General features: G+C 45.9%; 1 protein-coding gene across 4 annotated transcripts in view; it reads left to right on the top strand.

The window, feature by feature from the left end:
* KIF21A (kinesin family member 21A) overlaps positions 1-14,944 on the top strand; it is a 175,348-nt gene that overhangs the window by 111,224 nt on the left and 49,180 nt on the right. For 2 of the 4 annotated variants that reach the window (XM_040412374.1, XM_040412389.1), the window contains exons 23-25: positions 1,079-1,099; positions 12,659-12,719; positions 13,843-13,897. In XM_040412374.1, coding sequence (XP_040268308.1) covers positions 1,079-1,099; positions 12,659-12,719; positions 13,843-13,897 — 137 coding nt within the window. The remainder of the gene's footprint in view (positions 1-1,078; positions 1,100-12,658; positions 12,720-13,842; positions 13,898-14,944) is intronic. The other 2 variants (XM_040412382.1, XM_040412397.1) reach the window with 1 other exon arrangement.

Below are 14,944 nucleotides of genomic sequence, written 5' to 3'. Positions count from 1 at the left end.
TACATTTAAGTAGGGTCGCAAAGATGCAGACAGCACAAAATGTGCTGTCTGCATCCGCACGTCTATTCCGCAGTCCTGTAAAAAAGAGAAAACATGTCCTATTCTTTGGTTGAAAATACTGTACAGCCAACAGATTCACCCAATCTATAAAAAAGCTAAATGTCAAAAAGAGGCTGAGCACTCACTATACCTGGAGTAAGTGGCACTTTAATTTTTAGAATAGTCAGATACGAAAAAATGACATGTATATGTTTACATTGTATATGTTTTTTATCATATCTGACTATTCTAAAAATTAAAGTGCCACTTACTCCAGGTATAGCGAGTGCCCAGCCTCTTTTTGACATGTCCTATTTTTGCCCGTTTCACGGACAAGGATAGGACATTTCTATTGAAGTGAAAAAGAAAATGGCAGCATGCACATGGCCGGGATCCGTATTTTACAAACAGTCATGTGCTTGAGCCCTTATAATGAGAATTTCTATGGAACGGTAATACTGATTGCAGAGAGAATGGGCTCCTTAGTCACTATGATCAACCCTACCAGGCAGTATGTCTGGTTTAGCAGGGTTGATCAAGCATATTTTATATGTTATCTGTACAATCTCTGTACAACCATAATTGCTCTAGCCCTCCATATTTATCTTTTCACTCTGGTTGTGCCAGGTTATTTATTAGGATGTATACATGCATGATGACTCACAACTTATATAAAATGATTGCTGATTTTATTAAATGCAGTTCGCACTTCTGGATAGTGGATAAACCAGCTTACAATGTGGCCATTGACTGTACCTTTTACATTGATTATAATGTTGTCAAGTATCACATCAAAAATAGCTTTATGCTTGTAGCCAATAGATGCCAAATCAGTCTTATTGTAAAAATTAATATTGTGATTTCCATAATGAATATATTCAGCACACCCTTTTCAAGTTGATTGTCACCCATGTATTCTCTCCTCCTTTCACGTGATCTTTAAATGTTTTTATAAGAATGGCGTTTAGCTCTCTTGGCAGATGAATCTGTTTTGATTGTGGTGTTGGTTTTTGTTTCCTTGTTGCTTGAATTCACACAGACTTAGATAGCATTGCAATGGGTAAGTATGTCTTTAGCTTACTATGTGTTGTGCAAATGCATGACTTACTAATTATCCATATGCACTAACCAGAAGACCACGCAGACCTTCTGAGAATGTGCTCACGTTGCATGTCCTACTATGATGCCATCCTTTCATTTATACATTCCCAGTCTCATCCTCTACCATACATTAATCAAGATATTAACAGCTGGGTGCTGATAATATTGCTCCTTATAAAAGATGTAGGTCACCTTTAACTTTTTTAGCTGCACCAAATATAACCAGCTCTGAGGTCATATCTTCTTTTATTTTAGTTTTTTTAGTTTACTTACACATAGTAAGTCATTTATTCTAACAACTTTTTGGACCCATTTTTTCCTATCTATATGTACAGTAGTTCAATTCAGATTTTGTTTAGCTATTTAGAAGAAAATAACGTATTACTTAAGGTAAGACTCCTGCTAGAATGATGGATTAGTAAAAAAATATATGGCTTATTTTAATATTTATAGAATGCGGTCTCCACTTGTACTTTTTCTGTAAGAGTTTACTTTTTGTCTGGGTAAAAGGAATGTGTCATCAGAAAATGGCCTGCTGTTCAAATAATTTATTTTTTTGTTAAATATTTTTAAAGAATGGTTGGTGTTGTTATTTTTAATTTTCTGTGTCACCATATTTAAGAAGATCCTAAAATCCTGCAGTTTTTGGACCGGCCTCCAAGTGTAATAATAGGCACCACTTCTTGGTCTGTACAGATCACTTTACTGCAGTTATCTGCTTATCATTACACAATTTAAGTTACAATGGCAGATAAAAAATAAAATAAATATATATATAACATATAGGTGATATCACAGCTTAACCTCTTTGCCATTAATACATAAAATATGTGAGAACTTGAGTACCTTTGTAAATACCGATATATTACATTATTTGTATTGATCTTGAGTTAAATCCTAAATTTAAGAAGTTTTTCAGGACTTACTTATTGATAACCTATCATTTGGATCGGTGATCAATAGAAGATCTTCTGGGGCCCAAATCTCATACCCCTACCGATTTAGCTGTTATCATGAACTGTGGTGTCAGAACCAAGCAGTGGATCTCCACTGCTCTCCACACTAAGGCCTCTTTCACACGGTGCATTGCGGCAAACCCGCGTGAGTAGGAACGCAATTGCAGTCAGTTTTGACTGCGATTGCGTTCCCATGTTCAGTTTTTATCGCGCGGGTGCAATGTGTTTTGCACGCGCGTGATAAAAAACCGACTGTGGTACCCAGACCCGAACTTCTTCACAGAAGTTCAGGTTTGGGTTAGTTGTAGTGTAGATTGTATTATTTCCCCTTATAACATGGTTATAAGGGAAAATAATAGCATTCTGAATACAGAATGCATGGTACAATAGGGCTGGAGGGGTTAAAAAATATATGTATATATGTAACTCACCTTAATCCACTTGTTCGTGCAGCCCGGCTTCTCTTCTGTCTTCATCTGTGAGCAATAGGACCTTTGATGACGTCACTGCGTCCATCACATGGTCCATCACATGATCCATTACCATGGTGATGGATCATGTGATGAGCGTAGTGCCGTCAGCCCTATTTCTCGTTCATTCTATTGGGGGACACAGACCATGGGTATAGCTTAGAGATATTACTAGGAGGGACACTATGCAAAAAAAGAAGCTCCTCCTCCTCGGGCTATACCCCCAGGCACCTCCAGGAGAACTTCAGTCTTTGCTTAGTGTCCGTTCAAGGAGGTTGACATTTATTCTTCTCCTGTTTGTTATTTTTTTCTGGTTTCAGATGGGGACGCAGGTCAGCATTGCGCTTTCCTGGCCCCTGTGGAGGGTCTGCCACGGTCTTCTGAAGGTTCCTGGCTACCTCCCATTCCCCCACAGAAGAAAAGTGGATCCAGGCTCGACATGTTAGCTCTGGCATCCCACCAGCTGCTGGGACACCTGCTGCCTACCCTCCACCAGAGCACTGCTCTCCTTGATTGGAGTCAGACGTCTGAAGAGGTGAATCCCTGCTGGTCTGGACATCGAGGGAGCATGCTGTGCAGATAAGTATTGCCTGCTTCAATCTCCCTCCTTTCCCCCCCCTCCCCCCACCCCTTCATGTCGTCTGTCTGGCGCTCTGTGACCTGAGGTGAGCTAGAGAAGGACCGGCTGGGGGCATTTTTTCCCGTTGGGAGGGGGCCCTTCTGGGGAGGGCTGGTGATTCCACTGATACCTGCCTGCAGCTCAGACTATGGCCGCACCGGCGGCAATCTTGGCACTGAAGGAGTGTATTTTATCTTATGGCCGCTGCGCTCTCTGCAGCTCCCGCCGGCCTGCTCCTCCCGATATTAACCCCCGCTGCGCCGTTTCTGGCGAAGGGGTGTATTTGAAGTGCGCGCGCGCGCGCGCGCTTATTTCGCGCCGCAATGACGCGTCCAAGGGGGCGGAGCCTCGGCGTCCAGCTCTGTCTCTCCCTACGCCGGAGACTCTGCTGGATTGCGGCCGTGCAGCTCCTCAGTTCTCGGTGACCGGAGACTTCTGCTGTTGCCTGGGTGGTAGGAATTGCAGCAACCTGGTAGGAAATCTTTTTTGGAATACCATCATGCCTAAACCTGGGGCCCCTAAGCCTTCCAAGGCTTCCTCTCAGGCTCCACTGGAGTCATGTAAAATATGCCTTAGGCCTTTTTCTGTCACTGGTTCCTGTGACTCATGCCCTGCTCCCGGACAGGATCAGCCTCCTTCTCTTGCTCAGCCCGGTCCTCCCTCTGCCCCTGCGGATCCAGCGGTACCCGCCTGGGCCTCCGCCATGTCTAATGCGGCAGCTGATCTGGCCTTAGTTGTCAAGGCAGCCATGTCCTTCATGGAGCGCATGGCGGCTACTACTCCAGTGGCATCCACCACTCCATCCCCTCTCAGCGACTCTCACAGAGGGCGTCTGACTTCTAAAAGGCAGCGTGAGCGGCAGCATTCCTCCTCGGATGACTCCGCTTCTCCCCCTCGCCTTGAGGCATGCCCGGTTGACTCTCCCCCTCGCAGGGAGCGCAAATCCGATGGGGAATTGTCCGGATCGGACGAAGTCACGGAGCGGGAACCCCTGCCTAAGCTTTCCACCATGGTAACCGAGTTGGTGGCAGCTGTCCGTGACACTTTTAATATACAAGGGGATTCTCCTCCCTCCACTAGTCGGGAGTTCTCCCTTTTTCCACCCAAGAAACAGGAGTCCGCCGTGTTCCCTATTCACGAGGAATTCACTGCGGTCCTATCAAAAGCTTGGGATCGACCTAATCAAAAATTTTCGGCCACCAAGCGTATGGATACGCTTTATCCTTTTCCAGCTGACACAGTGGAAAAGTGGACTTCTTCCCCTAAGGTAGATCCTCCGGTGGCCAGGTTAGCCAAGAACACGGCCCTTCCCGTCCTAGACGGTTCCTCTCTGCAGGATGCGGTGGACAGACGTTTGGATTCACTTTCCAAGTCCATCTTCTCGCTGGCGGGCGCTTCCCTGCGACCGGCCTTTGCGTCGGCTTGGGTCGCCAGAGCCCTTACAACGTGGTTGCAGCGCCACCACCAGGATCTGTCAGAGCAGGACGCCTCTGCAGATACTCTGGATTTTATCATCCAGATGTCTCAAGCGTCTAAATATCTCTGTGAGGCTTCAATGGACATCGGCTCCCTCTTTGCCCGTATTTCGGCCCTCTCTGTCATTCAGCGCAGGGAGGTCTGGCTGAAGGTGTGGGATGCTGATGCCTCATCCAAGCGATCCCTCGCTAACCTTCCCTTTGAAGGGTCCAGGCTCTTTGGGGCTCAACTAGATGAATTCATTTCTGCCGCAACAGGGGGCAAGAGCACTCATCTACCCCAGCCCAGGACCAAGCGTCCCTTTCGGTCTCGGCCTTCAGGTTTCCGGGGCCAGTCCTTTCGTCGCTTCTCCACTGCCAGGACGCCGTCATCCTCATCGGCAGGGGGGTCCCAGGACTCCCGCAAGAAGCCTTTCTTCAAGCCCCAGCCTTCTTGGCGGCCTCGGGCGCAGTCAGCCCGTCCTCCTGCTCCCAAGCAACCCTCCGCATGAAGGGGTGCCCCCACCCCTCGTGGTGGGGGGCCGTCTGCTCTCCTTTCAACAGGTCTGGAGGGCTCACGTTCAGGACGCCTGGGCTCTGGAAGTGGTGACGTCCGGCTACAAGTTGGAGTTCGCGTCCAGCCCGCCGGAACGTTTTTTCCCTTCTCGCGTTCCGGGGGATCCAGCCAGGGCCTCGGACCTCTTTTTTGCGGTCTCCTCTCTTCTGGACCGTGGTGTCATTTCCCCCGTTCCCCCAGAAGAGCAGGGGACAGGTTTTTACTCAAACCTGTTCGTTGTTCCAAAGAAAGAGGGGTCAGTGCGTCCAATCTTGGATCTAAAACTTCTCAACAAGTTTCTACGGGTGCGGAAGTTTCGCATGGAGTCCCTTCGCTCCGTTATTGCTTCTCTGAGTCCAGGAGAATTTCTCGCGTCTGTGGACATTCAAGACGCCTACTTGCACGTCCCTATTGCAGAGTCCCACCATCGCTTTCTGCGCTTTGCCATAGGGGGGCGTCATTACCAGTTCGTCGCCCTACCTTTTGGGTTGGCAACCGCCCCTCGAGTTTTTACGAAGATTCTGGCGCCTCTCATGGCGCTTCTTCGCACTAGGGGCATCTCTTTGTTACCATACCTAGACGACATCTTGATAAAAGCTCCGTCTCTTCCACAGGCCGAGGACAGCATCCGAATCACGGTTCAATCCCTGGAACGGTTCGGATGGCTGATCAATCTCCCCAAGTCCTCTCTGCACCCCTCCCAGAGACTTTCGTTCCTGGGGATGATCTTGGACACCTCGATTTCTCGGGTGTTTCTTCCAGATTCCAAGGCTTCCCAGATTCGTCTGGCAATGGTGCTCCTTCTACGCTCTCCACGTCCCACCATTCGGGAGTGCATGCGGGTGCTGGGCCTTATGGTCTCCTCTTTCGAGGCGATTCCGTACGCCCAATTTCACACTCGTCCGCTACAACAGATGATCCTTGCCCTCTGGAACAAGAACCCTCGGGGTCTAGACACTCCTGTTCGTCTGTCCCGGCAAGTTCGAGCGTCTCTCCCTTGGTGGCAGTCTCCCCTGAACCTATCGTCAGGAAGGTCCTTCCTTCCGTTCTCCTGGACGATAGTCACCACCGACGCCAGCCTCATCGGTTGGGGAGGTGTTCTCCGGAACCTCACAGTTCAGGGTGTCTGGTCGACGGAGGAATCCCGTCTCCCGATAAACGTTTTGGAATTGAGGGCGATTTTCCACTCCCTCTCCCATTGGACTCCTCTCCTGGCGACTCGCCCGGTGCGGGTTCAGTCGGACAATGCCACGGCTGTGGCTTATGTCAACCATCAGGGCGGGACTCGCAGTCGGGCAGTAATGCGGGAAGTAGCGAGGATCCTCTTATGGGCGGAGTCTCATGTTCCAGTATTGTCGGCAGTGTACATCCCGGGAGTCGACAATTGGACGGCGGATTTTCTGAGTCGCACCAAGGTGGATCCGGGAGAGTGGTCTCTCCATCCGGAGGTGTTCGAGGACATCTGCCACCGATGGGGCCGTCCGGACGTAGATTTGATGGCTTCCCGGCTCAACCACAAGGTGCCGGTGTATCTTGCCCGCGCTCGAGACCCACGGGCGGACGGGGTGGACGCGCAGGTATTTCCATGGCAGCGGTTCAGCCTCCTTTACGTCTTCCCTCCGATTCCTCTGTTGCCGAAGGTGCTGCGCAAGATCGAGGCGGAGGGGATACCAACCATTCTCGTCGCTCCGGATTGGCCTCGTCGCGCCTGGTTCTCCAGCGTCGCTCGTATGTTGGCGGACGTCCCGTGGCCTCTGCCCGACAGAGAGGATCTCTTGTCTCAGGGGCCGCTCTTCCACCAGAATTCACGGCAGCTGCGTTTAACGGCGTGGCTGTTGAGACCGCCATCCTGAGGAAGAGAGGCTTCTCTGATGCGGTGGTAAGAACCATGATCAGGGCTCGAAAGCCGGCTTCTTCACGAATCTATTATCGCACCTGGAAGGCCTTCCTGGTGTTTTGTGAGAAATCGGGCTACTCGCCCCTACGTTTCTCTGTCCCAGTGGTGCTGTCTTTTCTCCAGTCCGGCCTCGACATGGGTCTGTCGCTCAGTTCTTTAAAGGGTCAGGTTTCTGCTTTGGCTATCTTTTTTCAGAGGTCCATTGCCTTTTTGAGACCTGTAAAAACCTTCCTGCAGGGGGTGGCGCATTCGGTTCCTCCGTATGTGCCTCCCTTGCCCCCCTGGGATCTCAACTTGGTTCTGCGCGCCCTTCAGGCGGCGCCTTTTGAACCTCTGAGGGAGATCTCTCTGGTTTTACTCACCTGGAAGGTAGTTTTTCTGGTGGCCATAACCTCCATCAGGCGAGTTTCGGAGCTGGCCGCACTTTCCTGCCGGGAACCTTTTCTGGTCTTTCACCAGGATAAGGTGGTGCTCAGGCCGGTGCCTTCTTTTTTGCCCAAGGTGGTTTCTCCCTTCCACCTTAACGAGGATCTTGTCCTGCCCTCTTTTTGTCCTTCTCCGGTGAACCCCAAGGAATGTGCTCTCCACTCCCTGGACGTCGTCAGGGCCCTGAAGGTGTACCTGGGGGCTACCGCTTCCTTCCGGCGTTCAGACTCTCTTTGTGATTCCTGAAGGGTCCCGTAAGGGCCTGGCGGCTTCCAAGGTCACCGTGGCGCGGTGGATCCGTTCCGCTATTGCTGCGGCATATCGCGCTCGCGGCCACGTTCCGCCGTCGCGGATTACCGCTCACTCCACAAGGGCAGTGGGTGCTTCCTGGGCTAGACGCAATCGCGCATCCGTTTCCCAGTTGTGTAAGGCGGCCACTTGGTCGTCCTTACATACTTTCACAAAGTTTTATCAGTTACACTCTCTAGCCTCGGCTGATGCTGCTCTTGGGCGCAGGGTATTGCAGGCTGTGGTTCCGGTTTGACTACTGGACGTTTATTCCTGGCGGTGTTGGATTTGTTCTTTTTTCCCACCCCATGGACTGCTTTGGGACGTCCCATGGTCTGTGTCCCCCAATGGAATGAACGAGAAAAGGAGATTTTTGTGAAACTCACCTGTAAAATCTTTTTCTCGTAATTTCCATTGGGGGACACAGCTCCCGCCCCCTTTTTTGGTTTACGCCTTAGGGTGTGCTGTGTGATGGTTTCCATAATGTTTTGTTTCCGTTCTCCTTCTCCTACTGCTTTTGCAACGACTGAAGTTCTCCTGGAGGTGCCTGGGGGTATAGCCCGAGGAGGAGGAGCTTCTTTTTTTGCATAGTGTCCCTCCTAGTAATATCTCTAAGCTATACCCATGGTCTGTGTCCCCCAATGGAAATTACGAGAAAAAGATTTTACAGGTGAGTTTCACAAAAATCTCCTTTTTACTATGCATTCTGTATTCAGAATGCTATTATTTTCCCTTATAACCATGTTATAAGGGGAAATAATAATGATCGGGTCTCCATCCCGATCGTCACCTAGCAACCGTGCGTGAAAATTGCACCGCATCCGCACTTGCTTGCGGATGCTTGCGATTTTCACGCAACCCCATTCATTTTTATGGGGCCTGCGTTACGTGAAAAACGCACAAAGAGGAGCATGCTGCGATTTTCACACAACGCACAAGTGATGCGTGAAAATCACCGCTCGTGTGCACAGCCCCATAGAAATGAATGGGTCCGGATTCAGTGCGGGTGCAATGCGTTCAACTCACACATCGCATCTGCGCAGAATACTCACCCGTGTGAAAGGGGCCTAAGTAATCGCCACTGAACAGCGGATGGAGTTGTGTAGTTCCAGTTCTGCCACCACAGATGGTTATAACAGCTGATCAACAGGGTTGCGGGAGTTGGACAGCTGCTGATTTTGATATTGGTGACCTATGCCATAGATAGGTCATTGATAAGTAACTTCTGGAAAATCCAGAATAGTGTTCACACTTCTTCTGGTTGTTGGTCAATAAGCCGGTCATCAGACACGCCTCTAGCAGGGTAGGTGAGCTCCTGTAATGCAGTCATCAGTTTATCCTACGTGAGATGACTGTACAGTGTCTGATGCATACAGTGAGGCAAATAATAAACCAACCGAAAAAAAGAACATGTAGCATCGGTTGTAACTCAAGGGCAGTAAAAGTTAATGATATGTGTTTACAGAGTTTCTCTACTTTATATGAGGATCCATTGTATAGATAATTAAAGGGTTTCTCTAGGCATTTCATCTAATTAGTACTTGGCAATAACCTGTGGAATGAAGATATTTTACATACAGATGAAACTCGAAACATTAGAATATTGTGCAAAGTTCATTTATTTCAGTAATGCAACTTAAAAGGTGAAACTAATATATGAGATAGACTCATTACAACATTAAGGCTATCTTCAAAATTACGGACACTCAGCTACCCACTTGCCCAAAAATTGCTTTACTAACATTACTTCCGGATGCCCTCACAAATCAGAATAAATCACTGATACGTATCCTCCTAGCAGCAGCAAGATTAATAATAGCCTTTAACTGGAAGTCCAGTATCAGCCCATCCATTTCTCTATGGATTGATAAGACTGAATCCCTTTCCAGACTAGAGGAACTCTCCCACTGGGAGAAAAGATCCCACCATAGGTATAGCAGTGTTTGGTCACCATGGATACAGTGGAGGGCAGGTAGAAAAGTGAATGCTCCATAACCAAAGTCCATCACTGCCTCTCATACTTATACCACCCCCCCCCCCCCCCTCATTATCCCACAGGTGTACACCAGATATACAGAGACTCCTAGCCCTCAATCCATTTATACCAAATAGCAATTTATTAGCTGCTTTTTGGTAGTTCACCCCACGCTCTCTCTCCGCTCAGTAACTTAGATTTTCCTCACCGCAGCGCTTTATACTTCCCAGAGTCCATCCTACACTCTCCTACTTACACCCGCCTTTTTCATTTTCCTGTCGTTTTCTTAGTTCCTACAGGTCTACCTCCACACTCCAGTACTTGCTTATTAAATAAGAGATAATGTAAATTTCCTCTGGGACTTGACCCCCCGCTTCACGATTGCCTCTGGCATATTTTACCATCTATACTGGTCCCAGTTGTTGTTCATTGCTGGCACAGAATTTATCTTTACGTTGTTCACCTACAGTTGTACCTGTATAATCTGTCTCTCCTTTATAAATCAATAAAAAGATTTTAAAAAGAGATAGACTCATTACATGCAAAGCGAGATATTTCAAGCCTTTATTTGTTATAATTCGGATGATTATGGCTTACCGCTTATGAAACCCCAAAGTCACAATCTCAGGTACCCTTAGCTCAGGGGGTATGGATTAATTAGCTGAGTAGAGTGTGACACTTTGAGCCTAGAATATTAAACCTATTCACTATATTCTAATTTTAAGCTGCATTAATGCAACTCCTTTTAATTTGCATTACTGAAATAAATGGACTTTTGCACGATATTCTAAATTTTCGAGTTTCACCTGTAGTACTAAACTGTCCCTTGCTCCTCTGATGCTGCCATCTCCACTGCGGTGAAGCAGACTGCAGGCTCTTCCGGGCATAGTGCATCTGAACAGGAAAAGAAGTGACCACATCCGGTCAGGACCCAGACCAAAGAACACGCAGCTTGTGTCAACGCAGCAGAGATGATGACATCAGCAGAGTGAGGGGAGGTTAAGTACTGTGTAAAAGATCTTTTCTTCCACCGGTTGTCACCAAGTGCTAATTAGATGAAATGCCCAGAGAACCTCTTTAACCCCTTAAGGACCTCCTGCATACATGTACGGCGGAGGTCCGGTCCCCAAACATGGCGCCCGCACGTACAGCACGCGCCTTAGCCGTGGGTTTTTTGCCTTTTTAAATAGCAGGGACCCACGGCACATGAATGCGATCAGCCATAAGGCTGATTGCATACATCTTACCCTTCAGATGCCGTGATCAAATGTGACCATGGCATCTGATCAGCCCGGAACCGGAAGTCGCGCGCTTCCGGTCCGGTAACAGCGTTCCCCGGCTGAGATTGGGGAACCTGTTACATTGCGCTAATTGACCGAAGCCTCAAGCAGGCTTCAGAGTCATTTAGATGAATATACCAATACAAGCCACTAGGTGTCAGCCTTGTATTGGTATAGTGCAAAGAAGTGTTCAATGATATCTATATAGCCATTAATGAACACTATGGGCAATCGAATGATTGGCAGTTATTGTCACCCAAGGTGACTTAAAAAAAGTAAAAAAAAAAAGTTCAAATCCCTAAAATAAAAATACTTAACCAATAAAAAAATAAACATCATGGGCATCGCAATTTGCGAAAATGCCCATGCAATTAAAATAGAACAATATTAATGGTATACGGTAAATGGCGTAATGGGGGAAAAAAAAAAAAAACTGCCAATTTGCCATTTTTTGTCACTTCAACTACCCAATATTTTTTTATAAAAAGTGATCAAAAAGTGGCACACACTTCAAATTAATATCACTGAAAAGAACATATTGTCCCACAAAAAAATGAGCCCTCACACAGCCCCGTACACATAACTACAAAAAAGTTATAGGGTTCAAAATATGGTTATAAAAAATAAATGTTGTTTTCCTCACACGTTAAAAAAAATTCCGTATTAAAACACAAGAAAAATTATACAAGTGTGGTATTGTTGTAACCGTACTGACTTGGAGAATAAAGATACCAGGTCAATTTTACCACATAGTGTACAGTGTAAAAAAAATAAAAATTAAAAACCTTTTTGAGAATTGCTGTTTTTCCCAATTCTACACCATTTGGAATTTCTTTTCCGCTTCCTACTAAATGGTATGCAACCGTAAATGGTGCCATTAGAAAGTACAACTTGTCCCGCAAAAAATAAGCCCTGATTTTAATTTTAAACTGCATTAATGCAACTCCTTTTAAGTTGCATTACTGAAATAAATGAACTTTTGCACGATATTCTAAATTTTCGAGTTTCACCTGTAGTACTAAACTGTCCCTCGCTTCTCTGATGCTGCCATCTCCACTGCGCTGAAGCAGACTGCAGGCTGAACAGGAAAAGAAGTGACCACATCCGGTCAGGACCCAGACCAAAGAACACGCAGCTTGTGTCAACGCAGCAGAGATGGTGACATCAGCAGAGTGAGGGGAGGTTAAGTACTGTGTAAAAGATCTTTTCTTCCACCGGTTGTCGCCAAGTGCTAATTAGATGAAATGCCCAGAGAACCTCTTCAACCCCTTAAGGACCTCCTCCATACATGTACAGCGGAGTTCCAGTCCCCAAACATGGCGCCCACTCGCACAACTTGTCCTGCAAAAAATAAGCCCTCATAAGGCTATGTGAATGGGGGAAAAAAAAGTTAGGACTATGGGATGGCGGGTGTGAAAAACGAAAACGCAGAAAAGGAAAATCCCAGTGTCCTGAAGGGGTTAAACTTATCCAATGCTTCATGTTGTGTTTTTTACCTAAATTTATAAGAATTTGAGTGGCAGTAAAAATGGAATTTCTACAAAAAAATGCTGCTACATTCGCTATGATGTTCACATGCCTGTGTCTTTTATTTTAGAAAATCAAGAAAATAGCAGCGACGAAGAAGGATCATTGCAAAGCCCAGGGACGGAAGGCAGGTAGGTTCTTACAACAAATCCTTTATTTTCAAAATGACTTTAATCTCAAATTCCTTTATTATCCAGAATACTTACTTATAATAATGCACTTTTCTAAACATACGTATCAGATGGAAAGCACTCCAAGGTATCCAAGAGATACAGGCTGGTCCAACTCCCCCCCGTTGTGATTGTCTAAGCCATGGGTAGGCAACCTCTAGTACTCCAGCTATTGTGAAACTACAACTCCCAGCGTGCATTCTTGCTCTGCTCTTCTCAGGACCTCCCATAGCAATTATTGGAGCATGCTGGGAATTTTAGTTCTACAACATCTGCAGTGCTGAAGGTTGCTGACCACTGGTACAAGCAATAAGAGTAGAGGCAGCACTCCAAGATTGTACATAAAGCAAGTGACTTTATTCCAGATGAGATGTTTCAGCTGACATAGCCTTTTGTGTTACTGTCTTTAAATTCAATTGGTTATTCTTTGACCAGTGTGATGTCATCAGGTGACTCCCTGGCACACCTTGATGATGTCATCATTTTGTGTGTGTGTGTATATACACTATATGCACCATTTGAGGTCTATGTATGCTTGAAAACCATGGCCATGTCAGCCAAGCCATGGCATCTGGAATAAAGACTTGTTTTTTCACAGCCTTGCAGTGCTGCTTCTACTTATTTTATTGTTTTGCCCAGTACTTTTATAGCTACAACATTTTCCACGTGTATGTATTGCTATATGTATTTTCCTTCTGTTGCACTGATGTAGATTTTCCCATTCCTTGTTTGCCATTTAAAATTAGCAAGATACATTGGGAGAATTTCAAGCCATCTTCTCACTGATTTCTACAGTGAGGATTTTTTTCACAGTTATTATATCCCTAGTGCTTTTGTGAGAAATTGCTGTCCTCAACTGACAGGTCATATTTAGATGGATGGGTTAAATAATTGCTTATTCTGTGCTGGAATAAAGGAATATACAACTATACAGTAATTTGTGAATAAAATAAACGAGTCATGACAAATTGCGAGCTTTTAAGATGACGCAGATCTCCTCCTTAGGTCACTTATGTACACGATAGGACAGTGTGTTTGTGTTATGTCACATGCCTTTTAATATAGTTTTTATTGTTTTGTTTAGTACGCTTTCATCTGATTTAATGAAACTATGTGGTGAAGGAAAGTCTAAAAGCAAGGTAAGCAGCAAAAAGCTATATATGCTGTTTACCAACTAACCATTGTAGAACATGATGCATTTTACAATAAGTAAACTTTATATTTAGCTTTCAGTTTGCTGTAATGTATGTACGGTATGTGCTACATTTTAATTGTATGGATATTTGCAGTTCATTTTAATAAAAAATGTTGGACCTTTTGTCTTCTACATAGCAAGCTGCTCGATTCCGGCCCGTGTTCTGATTCCATCAGACAAGCTCTCGGACAGGTCCCCTCTGTGCTCTCCTGAAGGCTGATCTCTTTACGACCACTTCAAATAAACTTAAATAAAAATGGATCTTCAGGAGCGGTCAGAAAGAGGAACTGCAGAGGGCTCATCTGACGGAATGAGCACTTTCGCTGTATTGTAAAACATGCAAGCTGTAGAAAAAAATGGTCTAACTTTTTTAATGGAAACCAATTGCAAATATGTTTTATTTTATAACCTAAAAATGTCTGTAACAGTATCCATAGCACTTAAAGGGTATAGCCATCCTTTTAGCGCCATTATTAAGTTTACACTTAGATGTAGTCTGTATAAAAGGTATAACTTTGTACATGTAGAACATTGCCACTTACAGCATCTATTATATCCTGGGGAGCAGTGACACTGTTGCAGTTTGTCAATGGGACAAAGCCCTAGCAGCACATTTGAGATCTATAATGAAGTGGGACAGTTATCTTGTTGCTGTATTAAACCTTGTATCGACTCTCGTTTGCACCGGCCTGATTACACAGGCTAATGAAAACTGAATGTGGGAGGTATGGTCCCCTAATACAATTCTATTGATTATCAGCAGCACATCACTCTTTACCAAGGGAGATGTGCTGCCAATAGTTGGGCATCTTTCATCTTGATGGAAGATGCCCATCAGCTGGCAAACTACAGTTTTTCTATTCATTGGTTGCTCGATTATACGGCTGGTTTTCCAGAACAAGCTTCCCTATGAACAAAAAGTGGGTGGGCCTTTACTCAACTATTAGTGTAGTTTACATACCCTTAACCACTTATAGGCAAGGCAAAATAA

Source organism: Bufo bufo, chromosome 1 (genome assembly GCF_905171765.1).
Source record: "Bufo bufo chromosome 1, aBufBuf1.1, whole genome shotgun sequence".
In the NCBI taxonomy this organism is placed as follows: domain Eukaryota; kingdom Metazoa; phylum Chordata; class Amphibia; order Anura; family Bufonidae; genus Bufo; species Bufo bufo.
Note: the sequence above shows the minus strand (reverse complement) of the source record. Positions and strands in the feature narration are given on the sequence as shown.